Source organism: Tupaia chinensis, unplaced genomic scaffold (assembly GCF_000334495.1).
Source record: "Tupaia chinensis unplaced genomic scaffold, TupChi_1.0 Scaffold139927_1, whole genome shotgun sequence".
NCBI classification, from domain to species: Eukaryota; Metazoa; Chordata; class Mammalia; order Scandentia; family Tupaiidae; genus Tupaia; species Tupaia belangeri.
The window spans coordinates 532217-551316 of NW_006199806.1; the positions used below are offsets into that span (position 1 = coordinate 532217).

General features: G+C 41.7%; 1 protein-coding gene across 3 annotated transcripts in view; it reads right to left on the reverse strand.

The window, feature by feature from the left end:
- Positions 1 to 19100, reverse strand: part of CD86 (CD86 molecule) — a 78018-nt gene that overhangs the window by 25621 nt on the left and 33297 nt on the right. For 2 of the 3 annotated variants that reach the window (XM_027765909.1, XM_006162363.3), the window contains exon 2: positions 7959 to 8008. In XM_027765909.1, the coding sequence (XP_027621710.1) occupies positions 7959 to 8004 (46 nt within the window). In that variant the 5' untranslated portion in view covers positions 8005 to 8008. Of the gene's footprint in view, positions 1 to 7958; positions 8009 to 11743; positions 11747 to 16038; positions 16044 to 19100 lie in introns of those variants that run through there. The other variant, XM_027765908.1, reaches the window with a different exon arrangement.

A 19100-nucleotide genomic window follows, 5' to 3' on the forward strand; every position in this document is an offset into this window, starting at 1 on the left:
AGCCACCAGTTATTGTAGCTATTGGGCACTTGATGTGTAGCTAGTGTGACTGGGAAACTAAATTTTTAAATCTTACTTAATTGTAACTAATTGGAATTTAAAGTGTCACATGTAGCTAGTGGCTATTGTATTGGACATCACAGCAGAGTTGTATCTTTTCAGTCCTCCTTTGTCAGCAATTTCACTAAACATACCCCTTTGTCTCTGTAGAATTTATCATAAGGACATGACTTTCAATCTACATATTTGTTCTCACAGCTCAGTGGTTGAGCATTCTTGGAAGAAATAACTCGATTGTACAGGCTGGTGAGATTAAAAATCTGTAGTGTCCAATTTCATTGAAGCTGGCCTCCATGTTGCTCACCCTCCTATCCCATTGTCCCTTCTTCACAGCAGCTGCTTCAAACACATTGCCTTTGCTGTGGCTTTTAGTTTCTCTTTCCATTATAGTCAGATTCCCTGAGAGCGTAAACAGCAATCGCTGCCTTCACTCCCAGCCTCCTACCCCCCCCTCTTTACTGAAACTGCCCTGGCAAGGGCTGTCAGTAGCTATACCATTGTGAAGCCCAGTGCTCTTTTTAGACCTCATCTCATTTGACCATTCTGTAGAAATAACACTGTCGGTATCTCTGTGTTGAAACTCTATTCTTCCCTAAACTCTGACTTTCTGATTAGTTTTCTCTGATAATTCCTTAAATGCTGATGATCTCAAGTGCCTGTTCTTAGTCTACTATCCATACTCTCCCTGGTTTTTCTCTTCTATTTCCATGGGTTTGTCTACCACATATGAGCTAGTAATTCACAGAAGCTTATCTCCAGCCCATAACTTTCACTCGTGTTTGGGATACCCAGATCCAACTGCTTGCTGCATGGCTCCACCTAGATAGCAACAGACACTGTCTTCCTCTTCTTTAAAATGTTCTCCCCACTATCTCAATGAGTGCTTCCTTCACCAGCTGTTGTTTGTGTCATCTGTAGACAATATTGCAAAGAGAGGTGTGGCGTTAGGAGTTCTGGAAATACTACAGCCAAGGGGTAGAGCCCTATGCCTAGTGGTTAAGGGACCCAAGTCCCCTGCATGGTTCAAATCTCGGGCTCAGCAACTTGAAAAATAGTCCATATGCATGCACATTCACGGCACAAATCCTCACAGGAGGGAAAGGTAGAAGAGAATGGATTGCAGCGTGACCATGCCCTGTGGGAGGTTGTTTTGCCCCTCTTTCTCCCCCTCTGTTTCTCTTTGGCAATTGCTAAAGAGAAAGAAAGATGGAAGAAGAAAAAGAAAGAAAAGAGAAAAAAGAGAGTGAGAGAAAGAAAGGGAAAGGAAGAAAGAAGGAAGAAAAAAAGGAAAGAAAAAGGAGAGAATACCACCAGAGCTGAACTCTAATATGTTAAGAGAAGGATAGGGGCTCAGTTTGGAGCAAAGAGAATGTAAAATCAGAGAGGAATAATTCTTTTTTTTTTTTTTTTTGAGAGAGGTTTTCACTATAGGGTGTGTGTACTCACCAGACAGGGAGAGAGAGATATGGAGACAGAAAGCAAGAAATCACCCCCCAGGGGGGATGGTCACGCCGCAATCCCTTCTCCTCCATTCTCCTCTCGGGATCTTGGGCACGCATGCACATGCGCCCAGTGTGAGTTTTAAGCCACCGGGTCTGGGACACGAACTGCGGTCGACTACGTGGGAGTCCAGCGACATAGCCATTACGCTACCTGCTGGTTCCCAGAGAGGAATAATTTTGTATTTATCTAAAGTCCTTGGGGACATTATCTTTTAGGTTATTAAAGAGAGATTCTCTGTTACAGAGCAGGGGTGTTACCTAGGAGTTTTCATAGCTTGGATGATATTTCTGTTAAGATTAGCTTTACTTTGATTTCATGTTCAGTATGCATCTTATTATAGGTAGATAAGTTACCTGTATGGATAATTTTGAATATGTATATTTATGTTAGGTTGTCGGGAAAGTCATGATGTATTTTTGTATGGTTTTCTATGCAAAAATGCATCATGACTTTCCCAATAACCTAACAGATACATATCTGTATATATTTTACAAAATATAAAACTCATGTGAAATAAAACCTACTAAAATACGTGAAGCATATTAAGCAAAACACATCTTTATAAAAATTCAGCATCTTTGAAGCCCACGCCATCAGACTATACCACCCACTTACCTCATTGCTGTTGCTACCCATAGTCCTCCTGGTGCCCTCTAACTGGAGATCTGAGTACCTGGCTTGCTGCTATTATCTGCACACAGTATCCTGGCCTCTCACTTTCTCATCCTCCTCCTCTCCAATGTGCTTGTCCCTTACGCTATCCCAGTCATCTTCCTCCTGGACCAGACTCCAGGCCATATTGTTAGCACTGCAACTCCTCAAAGTCTCAGTTTCAAGATCAAACCTTGTGAACACTGCCTCCTGTCTTTTCATTTCATCTCTTCTATTACTACCACTTTATTGGTACTTCTATGTCTTCTTATTGTCTATGAATCAGAAAAAAATTTCTCACCTCATCTGCAGATACTATCAGATACTAGCCAACCCCATTATCTTTTTATTTTTATTTTTTAGATGGAGCCTTGCTGTCTTTTTCCCCTGCCTCAACCTCCCAGCTGGGACTATAGGAACACACACCTACTCCATTTTAGACAAGGGTCTTGCTATGTTGTCCAGGCTGGCCTCAGCTGGTGATGCTCATGCCTCAGCCTCCTGGGTCTCTAGAATTACAGGTGTATGCTGCCATGACTGGCCTTTAGGTTGGGCAGGGAATTGAACCTGGGCTTCCCATGTGGTTCCAGCTTGTGGGGCACAGTGTCTTAGCAGCATGAGGCACAGTGGCATAGCCTCCCATTCTACTAAAATGATCTACTAATTTGGGGTAAGTTACTCCCAACTGGGTATAACATACACGTATTTTGAAAGACCTTGAAATAGTGGCTTATCACCTAGGAGTAGCCAGATTTGATCCTATGACAATTCTTTCTGAAAGCTAGATCTTCTATCTATTCTCCAGGTGGTGATTTTAGTGATTACTATCAATAGCAGCAGGAAATGAGAGTAAAGAATAACCATAGAAACATTATTTCATTATTTTATATTTACACCATCCATATAAAAACCTGAAAAAGTCTGGGGAAAAACAGCCGACCTTTCTACCCAATGCTTAATGAGGGTTTGAGCCAATTTTATATATACCTGAAAGCAAAGAAACCCCCAGTTGAACCAGAGGTATTGTTCTAAAGAAATGAGAAGCCCTAGGATTCAAAGAACCCTCAGATAAACACACAAGAAAGCAAACAAGCGAACTCAAAAAGCCCTTCCAAAAGTCAAACGAAAACATACTTTCTCTGGTGTGAGGGCTACTGAGTTTTCTAAAATCCATTCTGGCTCTAGCCTAAAAGTATTACAAAGGCTCCAGAATGGCAGCAGAGCTTGACAGTATCTCTGAAGTGCTATTTAGAAATGTCTTTAGCTTTATAATACAAAGTACAAGTGAGATTGTAACTTAATTCTGCAAGGCCTTAGCTGCACCTCCTCCTGCCATTTTCAGTTTAAACTCTTGTCCAGTTTTAGCCTCCAGAACAGGGGTAGCAACTATAATTTCTCATTTCCATGATGAAGGGAGAGCACAAAAATATGGGAGAGGGGAAGGAAAGAGAATTGTTTCACTGTGCTGTTTTCTCTCTGCCGTCTCCCTGCATTTCTGTTGTGGATGATCTGGGCTCATTGCATCTCCTTTCTTCCTTTGGATGCCTGACCTATGGCTAGGTCTCTAGTCACCAGCCAAGTAAGGAGAGATGCACCATGGGAAGAAAGAAGACTTTCAAATGGATTCTTTTGATTGTTTTAAAAAAATGAAATTTGTTTGGTTGTTTAATAGTGTGTGAAATATTAACAATGCTATTTTCTAACTGACTGACACCATTTTCCTATCCCACTTTATTTTTATTTATGTTTTTAAAAGTTTCTTTCTTCCTTTCATGAGAGAGAGAGAGATAAAAAGAGTGAGAGAGAAAAAGACAAGCAACCTCAACAGGGTCTCATGCCTTGATCTGTGCTCCCACCCTAGTCTTTCCCAGCCAGCTGGGATCATGGGTACATTTTGTGCACAAACAGTCAACCCAGGAACCAAACCTCAATCTCCCATATGGCTTCCAGCATTGCAGAGCACTGCACTACCACTGCAGTAACAGGACTGGGCCTCCATTTTAAATTTGTATTCCCCCAAATATAATTACTTATCCTCTCACCACCATAAAACTTCATAGTTAACAGTTGAGGGAATTTTTGCTCCATTAACAAAGTGTATTGTGCATGTGCATACAAGAGAGAGAATCCTCTGGAAGGGCCTACAATCTTTTTTCTCCATTTTTTTTTCTTTTTTGGAGAGGTTTTTCACTATAGGGCGCGTACGCTCACCAGACAGACAGAGAGAGACATAGAGACAGAAAGCGAGAAATCACCCCCCAGGGGGGATGGTCACACCGCAATCCCTTCTCCTCCATTCTCCTCTCGGGATCTTGGGCACACACGCACATGCACCCGGCGTGAGTTTTAAGCCACCGGGTCCGGGACACGAACCGCGGTCGACTACATGGGAGTCGAGCGACATAGCCATTATGCTAACTGCTGGTTCCCATTTTTCTCCATTTTTCACCAAGTTATAATCCTGTACTTTTGAAGCTCTGGGATTTGCACTGCAGGTTGGATATGTGGGATCTGGCTCCTTCTCATTATGTTATGAGACAATCCTGAGAGAAGTTATTTTTATTTTTAAATTATTTAATTTTGTCTATTCTTATTATTTTAATTTGCTATAGGGCACATACACTTATTAGAGAGAAAAAGAGGGAAAATGAGAAAGCTAGTTGCCAGGTCCAGAACTTGAGCCACAGTCGGCTAAGTGGGTATCCAGCGCCTTAACCACTCTATGATATTCTGGCCCTGAAGGAAGTTATTTAAAGTTTCAATATTAATAACTCTCCTTTCCGGACCTAAGAAGATTCTAGCAGTTTCAAAGGTAAGACAAAGGCAAAAGAAGCAATACTGGACTCAGTTTTGACAGGGTTTCTGAACTTGACTTTCTCACTTTCAAGTGACAAAGAACAGAAAGTTTGGGGAAAATGGTGTCCCAGTTTAGACCTTTCTGAAAATTTGTTTTGAGGCCATTTTTCTTCCTTCTCTCCAGGTCATAAGAGCTGGCTGGTTGCCTTGACGAGAAGGGCTGGGAACCAAGTTTATGGACAGCTACAAAGTTCACTATAGTTAAGGTGGAAATGGGTGGATGAGGAGTTTGTGAACACAAATGAGGCGGAAGTGAGAGTGTCCACCAAAACTGTTCAGGTCCCCACAGAAGAAATCGTACCACTTATGGGTGGTTCGGTAGCAAGAGTTAGGAGAAGGGCATAACGTCACGTAAGTGAACAGATGATGAACTTACAGTGCTGTGTGAGATCCCACGCTCTACCACTAGTAGCTACATTGATCCTGGGTAAATTACTGAACCTTCCTGGGCTTTAGTGTTCACATCTTTTTTTTTTTTTTTTTTTTTTAATTTTCTTTCTTTTTTTTTTTTGGAGAGATTTTTGCTATAGGGCACGTGCGCTCGCCAGACAGACAGAGAGAGACATAGAGACAGAAAGCGAGAAATCACCCCCCAGGGGGATGGTCACGCCGCAATCCCTTCTCCTCCATTCTCCTCTCGGGATCTTGGGCACACACGCACACATGCCCGGTGTGACTTTTAAGCCACCGGGTCCGGGACGCGAACCGTGGTCGACTACGTGGGAGTCCAGCGACATAGCCATTACGCTAACTGCTGGTTCCCAGTGTTCACATCTTAAAATGGGGGATAATATGAGACCTATTGCAATTCTTACAAGTTTATATATATATAAATATATATATATATATATATATATACACACACACACACACATATATATACATATGTGTATATATAAATAAATTTTTTTGTGGCGGGGGGGTTTTGGTTTTGGGGGGCTGCACCCCCCCGAGGATTCTCCATTCTCCTCTTGGGATCTTGGGCACTCATGCACACGTGCCCAGCATGAGTTTAAGCCACTGGGTCCGGGACTCAAACCACGGTAGACTATATGGGAGTCCAGAGACATAGTTATTACACTGACTGCTGGTCCCCTTATGAGTTAATATTTATAAACTACTTAGAACAGTACCTGACATAAAGTAAGGGCTGTGTAAGAGGACTTCCAAAAGTTCACTAAAAAAATTAAATTAAAGTTGAAGTTTATTCTGGTGCAAAAGATACTTTGAAATCCACATATAATTTTTTTTTCACAGTGTGTTTTCCGTAAACTTTTGGAAGACTGTGTGTGTACATATATTTATATATACGTACATACATATGTGGGTATGGGTGTATATTCATCAAATAAAATGAGAAGTGGGATGAGCATGAAGAAGGCAGTCCTGTGGGTAATGTTCTCCAGAACATTATCCCTCTTATCCCTCTTCTCCTGTGCTCTGGTGCTCTCTTACACTCGCTCACACACACCCACTCACATACCCTCACCCCGTGGAGCCACGGTAGCAGGGCATTGGCCTGGGAGAGGGAAGTGCCATCATTACCGACGTCAGTGAAGTGATCAGTTAGTTCATCTATAAACCTCACACTCATGGCCTCTGCAAGCTCTAAGTTGCTGTGCTGAAAATAGAGATCGCGAAAGGCCTGTCCTAGCCAGCACCAAACTAAGGGAGCATCTGTCTCACAGCGGGCATGGGGACAGTGGCCAAGGGCATGGCTTGTGGTGATCTGTCAGAGTCGAGTTCATGTCTAGGGGTGACTTGTGAGTACTGTAACCAAACTGCAGGCCCAGCTCACCTCACCATCTGCCTTGTACCAGGACTCGGGTGGCCTCCCTGCCAGTGTGACAGGTGGAGAAGGATGAACAGAAGGAAGGGGCAAGCCAGGAGAAACTAAAAGACATAGACTGAGTCATAGGGTGCATGGCAGGGACCACACCAACCCCAGTTTTACAGGAAAATAAAATTGAAACTTAGGAGTATCAAACAGAGAAGATTAAGTCTATAAGGCCTGATGCTTCTAAAATGTACTGGATGAGGGGATTATTAAGAAAAAGAATGCAGGATTTAGGTGCAAAATGCCCCTGACCACTGCAATACCACCCGGCAGGAGGAGAATGTGATGGAGGGAAAGGCTGCACTGGAAAGAGAGAGGAGTTTCAACTTATTGTGGTTGAAATATTTTACTTATTCAAATGTTACCAAAGGACATGGGATTGCATTGCTGTATCTCCTCATGGGGGCTGGAGAGGGATTTGAAAAGGGTTGTGTGAATAGGGGGCACTGAAGCTTTAGCTTCGTGGTGAATTGGCTGGTGCAATTAGCTGAAGGTCCACAGCTGCCAGCAGGCAGTGATGACTAGGATCTATGAGCATGGGCTGGTGGAGAAGGAAGGTGAAGGGAGAGAAAAAAGGCAGAGAATGCGTAAACCAACGTTCAGTAATGGACAAAGACTTCTGGGAGCCCATCAGCTATTTCCTGAGAGTGAGAGAATGCCAGAAATGGGGTCAGAGAAGTTCACAGGAGAGTCTGTGTGGAGCATGAGTCAAGTTTCAGAGGCCTCAGCTTAGCAGCCTTCCCCCCAGCTCCCCGGAAACCACTGGCGAGGTCTGGTTATCCAACCCTGTGTATTCAGTCCTGTGGTGTGAGACGGCAGAGAGGATGGTGCACACAGTGTGAAGGCTCCTTCTTAGGCTGGGCCTGCTTGCCTTTAGCTGACACCTGGCCTCAATCACAACACCTCTTTCTACAGGAAAGTCTTTTTGCATGTGGTACTGTGCAATGCTGAACAGAAAGTGAGTAAAACCCACCAAGTCCCCGGCCTGGGCTTGCGGTGCTCAGACTCATCAGGAGAATTCTAGCACCTTACAAAGCTAAAACGTTCTTACCAGAGAGCAGGAAGGCCAACGTGAAGAGCATGCTGCTCAGTCCCATGGTGCTGGAGGCAAAAAAAGAAAGACAAAACTGAATTAGTAAATGAAACTGAAAACAAATGCTCACCAACACATGGGTGTGGCAGAGAGTGCTATCTGTTGATCAAAGTCATTTTCTTTTCCTCTTAGCTTCACAAACAAGTCATATTTCCCAGCCTCTTCTGCAATTAGGCAGGCCAAGTGACTAGGTTCCAACCAATGGAATTGTGGGCAAAAAAGATGGATGCTATTTGCAGACTTAGCCACTAAGTTCTCCTCCCTTTTTTCTCTCTCTCTTGCCTTTGTAGATGCAGAAGATCCAGAGGAAAAGTCCAAGGGCCTACAAGATGGCAAAGTCTCATTATGGAGGGGAACTGATTTGCTGAAAAAAAGTTAGTAAAGCAGCTCTCTCCACCCTTCCTCCACAACTAACCCACACTGGATTGTGACATTAGCCAAAAATAAACTTTTATAGTATTAAGTTAATGAAGTTTGGGGATTATTTATTACAGGGGCTAGCACTGCTTCTGTTGACCCTCACAAAGAGGGTGAAGGGCAACGGAGAGTATTTACAGGTAGAAACCAACCTTCCTTTGTTTTCCCTGTGGTTTTCAGACTTCAGTGTGCGTGAAAATCACATGGAGAGCATGTAAATCTGTTTCCTAGGCCTTGTCCACAGAGTGATTTACTTGGCTGTGATGAAGCTCATGAATTTTCATGTCTAACAAAGGGGGACGCTACTGGTACAGGAACTGAACTCTGAGAACCACTGTACTAGAGAACACACTTAATTCACGTGATAGAGCCAAGGATGAGGGCAAGCATTGCTTTATAAACTCTTTCTTTCTTCTTCTTCCCTTGCTCCTTCCCTCTCCATCCACCCACTTACCTCAACTGAGACCCAAATGGATGAAATGTAGCCTATAGGGAAGCATGGAATAAGGAAGGCTGCCCATTAGAAAGAGATGAAAAAGCAAACCCAGTACAGGAATATAAAAAAAGAGTGAGGAAAAAAGCTAATGCTAAATGTTTATCATAGAAATGTGCCCAGCTTAGTTATTTATTCATTTATTTTTAGAGAGATTTTTGCTAAAGTGTGTGTGTACTTGCTGGAGAGACAAAGAGAGACAGACAGAGATAGAAAGCAAGAAATTATCCCCCAGGGAGGATGGCCACACCACAATTCCTTCTCCTCCATTCTCCTCTCAGGATTTTGGGCATGTATGCATACATACCCAGTGTGGAGTTTTAAGCCATTGGGTCTGGGACTCAAACAGCAGTTGACTACATGGGAATCTAATGACATAATTGTTACACCATCTCCTGGTCCCTTATTTATGTATTTATTTTTTTGAGCCGAGCCTCAAAATTTATTTATTTTTTTGCAGTCTTTCTGGCTGAAATTTGTTTAATTATTTAATTTTTTTTATATTTAAAAAACTTACATTTAGTTGCTCTACATCTTTATAGTGTACAAAATAATTTTTACCAGCATGAATGCAGTGTATATCAATCAAGTCAAAGATATTACCATATATATTATCATCTACAGGTAATTTTTTATTCATGTGTCATTAAATGTTTTATCTCCCCAATCTGCCCCAATCTGCTCCCAGCTTTTTTTATTATTTATTTATTTATTTATTTAGAGAGTTTTGCAATAGAGTGCATGTACTCACTGGAGAGATGGAGAGAGAAAGTGAGAAATAATTCCCCAAGGGGATGGCCACAACACAATCTCTTCTCCATTCTCCTCTTGGGATTTTGGGCGCGCACACACACACATGCCTAGTGTGAGTTTCAAGCCACCAGGTCTGAGACTTGGCTATGTGGGAGTCCAGTACCTTAACCACTATACCATCTGCTGGCCCCACTCCCAGTTTTTTTAAAAATCTTTTTTTTTTTAATTCATAATTGAATGCACAAGAGTTGGGGGGCACTTTCTATAGGTCTAGTCACCCTACAATTCATTTTCTCCAGTTCTCCTGCCTGTCAGGTATCAGGCATTCACACATGTGCCCAGTATGTTTCAGGCCAATGAGGATGGAATTCAAGCCATGGTCATCAACCGGGATCTGCTTTCCTTGAGCAGGATATTACTGTTGCCCCACAGAGCAGGCCCAACTTACAGCCAATGTGAGAAAGAAAAATCCAATTAGTGAACTAATTTACAGATCTGTTGGCAAAAACAAACCAATACTCAGGTGAAGGTGCACAATTATTCTTGATCCCATAGCAGAAATTTTTTCCTTGCAATCTAGTTTATTTAGAACTATTCCTAATCTCTTGAAGTAGGCAAGATATCCTTCCTCTTTGCTCTGATAACACTCAGTCCAGGGCATTGTTTTATTTCTTCTCTCCTAGACTATACATTTTAAAAGTTTTATTTACTTATTACGTGAGTGAGAGGTAGAGTGTAAGAAAGAGATTGAAGACTCCCAACAGAGTCTACCCCCTAGCTTTAGCCAGCTCAGATCCTGGTATATTCAGGAATGATTCTGGACTTGAACTGGCAACCTTCCCATGTGAGTCTGCCTCCCAGAGTGCTGTATTTTACCACTGCACTACTGTCCAGCCTCTAATCTAAATTTTTAAATGAATTTTTTGAAAAGCTCATACCTGTACATAGTCAAAGGTATTAACAGTGGAAAGCAAGTCTCTCTCCCAATCCTGTCCCTAGCTGAATAGTGTTCCTTCATAAATGTAACTAGAGTGACCATTGTTACCTATTGTTCATCTCTGGCTTTTACCTGGAATTATTTTAGGCAAAGCAAAATAAAAAACATAGACTCATATTGTATCTTGGTTTTATTTTTCAAAATAAATGGGAGTATGCTATATGCAGTTTTGTACAATTACCATCACTTTGAAGATGGCTCTGAATTAGCATGTTGAATATCCTCATTCTAAAATGTGCCTATTATTCTATTATCTTCTGTTGGATGGCATTAATTTATTTTACCAACTCCTACTAATGGACATTCAGGTTATTTCTAATCTTCTGTTGCAGTGAAATACTTTCATTATATCCATATCATGTTTGTGGGAATGGACTGTGTTTCTACAAGTAAAATTGCTTGAACAGAGTCAAAGGGTAATTGCAGTTTAGTTTTCACAGATATTGAAAAATTTCCCCTAAGGGAACCAGTAGTTAGTGTAATGGCTATGTCGCTGGACTCCCACATAGTCGACCGCGGTTCGTGTCCCGGACCCGGTGGCTTAAAACTCACGCCGGGCGCGTGTGCGTGCGTGCCCAAGATCCTGAGAGGAGAATGGAGGAGAAGGGGTTGCGGCGTGACCATCCCCCCTGGGGGGTGATTTCTCGCTTTCTGTCTCTATGTCTCTCTCTGTCTGTCTGGCGAGCGCACGCGCCCTACAGTGAAAATCTCTCAAAAAAAAAAAAAAATCTCCCCTAAGTCATTTTTATGTTCCTATCAGCAAATCATGAGTGTGCTTATTTTCAGTCTCTTTTTGTCAAAATAGTATGTTTTCTGATTTGTGATCTTTATCAATATAGAAGGTTAAAATGTCATCTCATAATTTTAAAAATGAAAGATTCACAACATAATATTCTTTTTTGAAGATGATGAATAAGATTAATATCCTTGATTTGATTATAATGCATTGTATGTATGCTTTGAAAAAACCATGTATTTTGCAAAGATGTACAATGAAATGTAAATGAGGAATCATTTAAAAATAAAATGATAACAATTTTAAAAGCTTTAGTTGTGGTAAAATACACGTAATACAAAATTTACCATCTTCATCATTTTTCAGTGAACAGTGGTATGTACATTCACATTGCTGGGTAATCATCTCTACATCTATCTCTACAGTTCTTTTCATCTCACAAAACTTAAATTCTGTACCCATTAAACAATACCTCCCCATTTTCTCTTCTCCCAGTCTCTGGAAACATCTACTATTCCACCTTTTGTCTCCATAAATTTGACTACTTTAGTCAAATTTTGGTATAAATGGGATCATAAAGTATCTGTCTTTTTGTGACTAACTCGTTTCACTCAGCACAGTGTGTTCAAGTTTCATCCATATTGTAGCATGTGACAGAATTTTCTTCCTTTTTTTTCTTCCTTCCTTGAATGGTGTCAGATCAGGCCCAGCAGATGATGCCCGAACTCTGCAACCTGTAGAGATCACTAGAAAGGAAGGAGACGGCAATTGGGAACCAACCATGCAGTTCATGTTGAGCAACTTCTCATCAAAAAGTGCTTGAAAAAGCAACTTGAGTTGCTTCCACCTTACGGCTATTGTGAATAATGCTATTGTGAACATGGATGTGCAGATCTCTCTTCAAGACCCTATTTTCACTTCTTTTGGTTATGTACCCAGAAGTGGAATTGTGGATCATATAGAAATTCTAATTTTAAACTCCCACCTAATGGAAGAATTGCATTGTTTGCAAGCCAAAAATTCGAACACTTGACCTAACCAAAGATTTTTTTTTTCCTGGGATGACATATTGAACAGGGATGCAAAATCAATTTTTATTTTGCCATACATTTAAAAAATCACCTTTAATTCCGATAATTACATGAAATCAGTATGGTCCTGAGGATTCTTGGGCAAATGGTCCTGTAATTCACACAGTGTGGAGGAGCACTGACAAAGAAGTCAATACCAATTTTGACTTCTCTGTTTGGAAACTCTCCTCCCTTGTGTTAAGAGCTGCCTTTCTGTAACTTCCTCTTATGGATACTTGTTTTGTCCTCTGAAACCACCCAGAACAAACCTAACATACTTCTGCATAAGCCTTCCAAGATTTGGGGACAGCAATTGCATTTCTCCTCAAACTCCTGAAATAGTCTTTTTCTCTCTTTTCTTTCTTACTTTCTTTCTTTCTCCCTTTCTTTTTCTTTCTTCCTTTCTTTCTTTCTCTTTCTTTCTTTCTTTCTTTCTTCCTTTCTCTTTCTTTCTTTCTTTCTTTTTCTTTTTCTTTCTTTCTTAGAGATTTTTGCTATAGAGCACATGTACTTGCTGAAGAGGCAGAGAGACAGAAAGTGAAAAAGCAACCCCCAGAGGGATGGCCATGCTGCAACCCCTTCTTCCCCATTCTTCTTGTGGGATTTTGGGCACTCATGTGCACACATTTGGCGTTAGTTTCAAGCTGCAGGGTCTGAGACTCAAACCATGGTCAGCCATGTGGGAGTCCAGCAATGTAACCATTTTTATGCCATCTTCTGGTCCCTAGTCTTTTCATTTTATTTCACTAATGTTAATGTGGAGATTGTATACCATCCTGTAAAACACTTTGGACACTTAGTTTATGAGTGACCTTATTAAAATATGGTGCTAAAATACTTGAGACTGACATCAAAATTCTCTTTTATTAAGTGCAAATGCCGTGTGTGAGGAATTTCTCTCAACTCTAGCCATGGGATGTATGTGTATGTGTGTGTGTGTGATTGGGGTTGGTAGTGATAGGGCCATGTTAGGACTGCTGCTGGCTCTGAAGAAGAACAGAAGTGTCATTGCCTCCTCAGGAATGAGGCCCCTACCACAACCATAAGTCATGGCTTTTTCCAGAGGGTCTGTGAAGTGGAGAGAGAGAGTAAAAAGAGGAATGGGAGAGGAAAGAACCTAAGAATTCATGAAGAAATTCTCTGAGAGACTTCTGTCAGCTGTGAGTAGAATAGGGTCCATGAGGTGAGTATACCGGTCAAAACTTTAAAAAAAGTAGACTCCATGTAACTGAGGTCACGAGAACCTGAAGAAGAGCCTCCACCATGTACGATTTCCACTTTACTGTCTGGCCCACTATAGAACATGGGTAAGAGCTGGACAAGTGATGAATTATACTACTCCCTACAACAGGGTGAGATTGTTGGGCCCCATGTTAAAGATAAAGAAATGGAAACTCAGAGAGGGAAAGGTGCTTGCCCTAGGCCACCCAGCTAGTAAATGGTAGAGTTGAGGGTTTTTTTGTTTGTTTGTTTGTTTGTTTGTTTGTTTGTTTGTTTTGAGAGGTTTTTGCTATAGGGCACATGCACTCACCAGGACAGAGAGAGACAGAGAGACAGAAAGCGAGAAATCACTCCCCAGGGGGGGATGGCCATGCTACAATCCCTTCTTCTCCATTCTGCTCTCGGGATCTTGGGCACACATGCACATGCACCCAGTGTGAGTTTAAGCCACCAGGTCCAGGACTCAAACCACAGTCGACTACATGGAAGTTCAGTGACATAGCCATTATGCCAACTGCTGGTCCAGGTAGAGTTGAGATTTTAAACCCATGCTGCCTCCCAAGGTCCATGTTCTCTCTCTCTCTTTTAATTGTCAGAAGGTGTGTGCAGTCCCCAAAGAGAGAGAGAGAGTACCCCCCGGTGGGGTATGGACATGTCACAATCCTTTTCTTCATATTGCCATACTTTTAGGATTTGGGACATGCATGCACATGCACCCGGCATGATTTTGAAACTGCTGGGCCTGGACCCCAAGCGCAGTTGGACATGTGAGATTTGGCTCCCTATTCACAGAGCTTAACCACTGTGCTACGTAGCCAGTCCTCTTTAGGTTCTCTTTAATGCTGGCATAGCACCTTTAAAAATGCCAACCAGCTTCAGTTCTGTTGTGAAAACAAGCATGAAAGGTTCTGATTCTACTCTCGCTCAGGGAGCGGCACATCCCCAGAGCCAGGTGTGGTTGTGGCTCCTGAAATCAGAATAGGACACTCAGAGATCTCGACAGGCTGGGATGGTGGTGAGGGGATGGAGCCAAAAGTATCCCTTTGCCTCAGGGGAGTTTCTGTCCTGAGCTGTGGTTCATTCCACCAGTGTTGCTTGAACACCCACTCCGTGCCAGCCAGAGAGCACCCTACAGCACCCCAACCCTGCCACCTGACAGCCATCAGCCTCTAGCCTGGGCTTCCTTTCAGGTACATGCTACGGCGTTCCAGCTAAACTATGCCTAGAAGAACTCCGGGGAAATAGGTATATTTGGGCAGAAAAAAGAGGAGATGAAGAAGGGGCATTTTCTGTATCTCAGATCAGAAGGAGAACACGAGAGCTAGTCAGGCAATAAGCAGTATGCAGGGATATGGGGTGCTGGTGCCTGAAATGGAGTGCAGCAGGGGAGTGCAGATATGATGAAACAGGAGGTGAGAGAAGGGTTCCAAGATAGAAGCTTAAGAGCAAGGAAGAAAATGATTTTCTATTTCACGTTGGGATATTAGTGGCAATCAGGGTACCAGGAAAAGTGCAGGTACGTTTACAAGAGTCTCAGAAAGATTATTTGTGCAGATAGTCTTCTAGGGAAACATTTATTGAGTGTCCTTACTGCCAAACCTGTACTAGAAAGGGGGGGTGTAATGACCGTAGGGACTGGTCCCTCACCCAGTACTAAAAAAGAAGATGGAATGCCCGTAGATAACCACAACTCAAGCTCCAAGACTACCGTGGAGGTGGCATGCTTAGCTCTTCCTGATGCGTACTAGTGTCTGTGCTTTGAGGAGCGCAAGTGATGCCACAGTCTCCAAGGAAGGATTAGGTCTTCCCAGCCCACTGCCTTCCACAAGCTCACATGGCTGGACGAGCCAGGCTTGCTGGACTGGCACATCAGCTGGGTGAGGGGAGGGTGGAGTCCAGGGAAGGCACCAGCTGCCTAGGGCCTTGACTTGCCTCTGGGTGTGACATGCTGCCCTGAATTACTTCTCAGAACACCAGAGCCTGAAACCATATGTTCAGAATAGCTTATTACTTTTGACGTACAGGGAGGAATAGGGTAGACTTATTTCCTTTTTTTTAAATGTTTCTGAACTGTGAAATCAGGTTTCTGGGAATTAAATGTAGCTGAAGTTTTGGAAGGCTTCTGACACTGTTTTACAATATGCTTGAAAGCAATGGGAATAATTATAGGATCAATGCTACTACAATTAATCATTCATTTGTTCCTTCATTCACTCAACATTTCTAAAACTGTTTATTTATTTTCTGAGAGAGAAAGGCACCTTCATCAGGAGGAGAGAGGAAGACAGAGAGAGAACTTCCACAGGACCCTGTTGCTAGAATCTCCCCTTCCCCCCCGGCCCTGTAGTCACCCAGGATCAATGGCATGCATGGCATGTTCAGGTAGACATGGCATTGGAACCCAAAGCCTTCCCATGGGGCATCCAGCATTGTATATCAGCACCCCTACCACCTGCACCACCATGACTGGGCTGTTTCAGCTAATATTTATTGAACCAGGTATTGCACTCAGCGTGGAATATAATGAAGAGCAAAACCGGAAAAAGCCTCTCTTCGTGTGGTTGCTTATGGTTTATAAGAATAAAGTAATGATCAAATGATCGCACAAATAAATGTAAAATTATAACCATAGTGCTACAAGAGAGAAATCCATGGTACTTTGACAATCTCTAGTAGACTGAGTCTAAACTGAGACGTGAAGAATGATGTGGTAGATTAAAGATGGGCCCACAGAGACAGTGTGGGAGGAGAAAGGGAATGGCAAAGGGTGAGAGGTAGGGAATTAAGGGGAAAAGAAAAAAAAATACCAAAATATGTAAGAAAGAAGAAAGAGAAAATTATTTGTTGAGGATAACAATTATCAGTAATATCCTTGATTGAGCCAATATACAATGTATTCTGGATGGAAAATCTCATTTTGTATATTGTATTGGTGTACAGTGAATGAATGTAAATAAATTAATTAAAAAGAAAAAAAAACCTTAAAAACTAAAATAAAGAAAAAGGCAAAAAAAAAAAAAAAAAAAAAAGAGAGAGAGAGAGAAAGAAAAAAAAAAAAAAGGATGAGCCCATAGTCTTTGCTACTCATCCTGTGAACAGAGGAGCCTAATCTGCTCTCCTAATCTGCCTAATGACTTGTTTGACCAATAAAATAAAATGAAAAGGATGCTCTGGAGCTTCTGAAGCTAGGTCATAAGGAGCCTTGCAGCTTCGATTTGTCTCTCTCAAAACACATTGTCTAGGATGATTTCTGTGTACCAAACAGATTCACACGGAGCCCAGACCAGATGCAGGAAGACCAATCATCTGGCTGCTGCAGCTGTCTGAGTGACAGAAGATAATTGGTCTAGGATGGTAGCAGCAGAAGTGGAGAGAAGAGGAGAAATCAAGAAATTTGGAGGATTATAGTCAACTGAATATGGTAATGGATTAAATATGGGGAATAAGGACAAAGTGTTGATTGATCCATTCATTCACTGAACAACTGAGAGTCAAGAATCATCTTTGCTTAATGTACTGATACCACAGTAGGTGTTACAGTGCTCTGTTTTTTATTTTCACTTTCACATATTTAGTAAGACTATGAGTGATGCCAATAGAAATCACACTTCTGTTTTCAAATGGGTAGATGGCACAAAAAATGAGGCAAACAGTTCAAAAGTTGGTCAGACTTTTGAATTACTCATGTTCAAAAAGCCTAAAAAGAGAGACTATAACATGAAGACTCTCATGAGGGTAAGCATAAAGATCTGGACTTAAGTTTTAAGTACAGATATGCTGTACTTAGTTGAGATATGTTGTAAATGTAAGATATACACAAGGTTTATATAAGTGAAATAAGTGGACACGAGAAATAGTGTATCCGTAGTAAATATAAAAATCACATAAATGTTAATGTGACATGGCTGACAAAAATTAATTTCAGTCTAGGTGTAGAATTTATTCCTTCTACTCTGTGCTTATCAGACCACATCACCGTGGTGTCATGTTCAGTGAGGGTGGTTCTACTTGAATGGCTCTGACAAATTAGTTTATCAAGTGAAAGGGCAGCATAGTTCACTAGGGAATAATGACATTATGTCAATTGAGGAATTCAAAAGATGAAGGGTAATGAATCTGAGGGAGAAAACGGTGCAGGGACATGAGGCCATCTAAAAATATTTAAGGAGCCGCCCATGGTGGGAGGACACATACACTGTTGCTGAAGAGCAAGAAGTTTCAATACTGGAAGGAAGTTACAGGGAGCCAGATTTCAGCTCCAGATGAACTTTTAATAGAGACCTGCAACCAAGGACTGGACTTTCTTTCTTTTCTTTTTTTTTTCCTTCTTTTCTTTTCTTGCCTTTTCAGATTGGTCTTATTTTCACCTGATAAAACACAGTTACGGTTCCTTCATGTTTTTTCATGCTAAGAAGCTCATTTCTTCTTAAAAAATTATGTTTTTTTAATTTTTATACATTCAATTGCTATACATCATTTAGCTTATAGAGAGAATTTACCCAACATGAAAGACACCTCAGACCAATTCAGTTGAGAATACCATACATATTATCATCAACAGGTAATAAACCATTTTTGTGAAGTACTGGACTTTCTTGTGAGGCAATGAGTTCCCGTCACCAGAAATGCTCACGTTATAGTGGGATAATGATGCTGAAGAGACATTTCAGTAGGGAGTTTTCAGATGGGTGGGTGGTTGAACTCCATAACCTGTAAATTCACCTCTAAGATTCTCATTGCATTCCCCAGAAGGAAAATAAAGAACCACGTATGGAATTTCATCTCTCTCACCCTGAGTCCATTCTCATTTTAAACATAGTATACAGTATGACACCTTTAAAGGAACCTCCTGTCTGGGAAGAGTCTACTTCCTCCAAGTAGGGTTTCAGAAGATGTGGAGACTAGTAAGCAAAGAACCTCCTGTCTGGGAAGAGTCTACTGAGCTTCCTACAAGTGACCCAGGGTTTCAGAAGATGTGGAGACTAGTAAGCACTCCTATGACCCAGAGGACAGGCCGAAGACGGTGGTATTTGAACTGGGCCTTGAAGGTGGGTCAGATGTGGAATCAGAACTGTACCCTTGTGGTAGGAACCTGATGAACACACATCATGATAGTGATTTCTGGAGTCAATTTAGTTAGAACAGATGAGGATCCTTAGCTCTGAGTCCATTCATTCTGATATTCCTACTCATGAGGGTTGGCAGCCTATGACACTGTATTTAACAATCTTCTGAGAATTGCTCTTTATTTGAAAGTAATTCCTCAGAATTCCGTGTGATGGCTTTTTGCCTCTGTCCTTAAAAGCTTTGCAAACTTTCAACAATTCCTCCCAAAACAGCCCACGAAAGAGATTCCTGATGATGTACAACTCAGCATCTAAGCCTCTGCTTCATGTGTCTCAAAGGACTACTA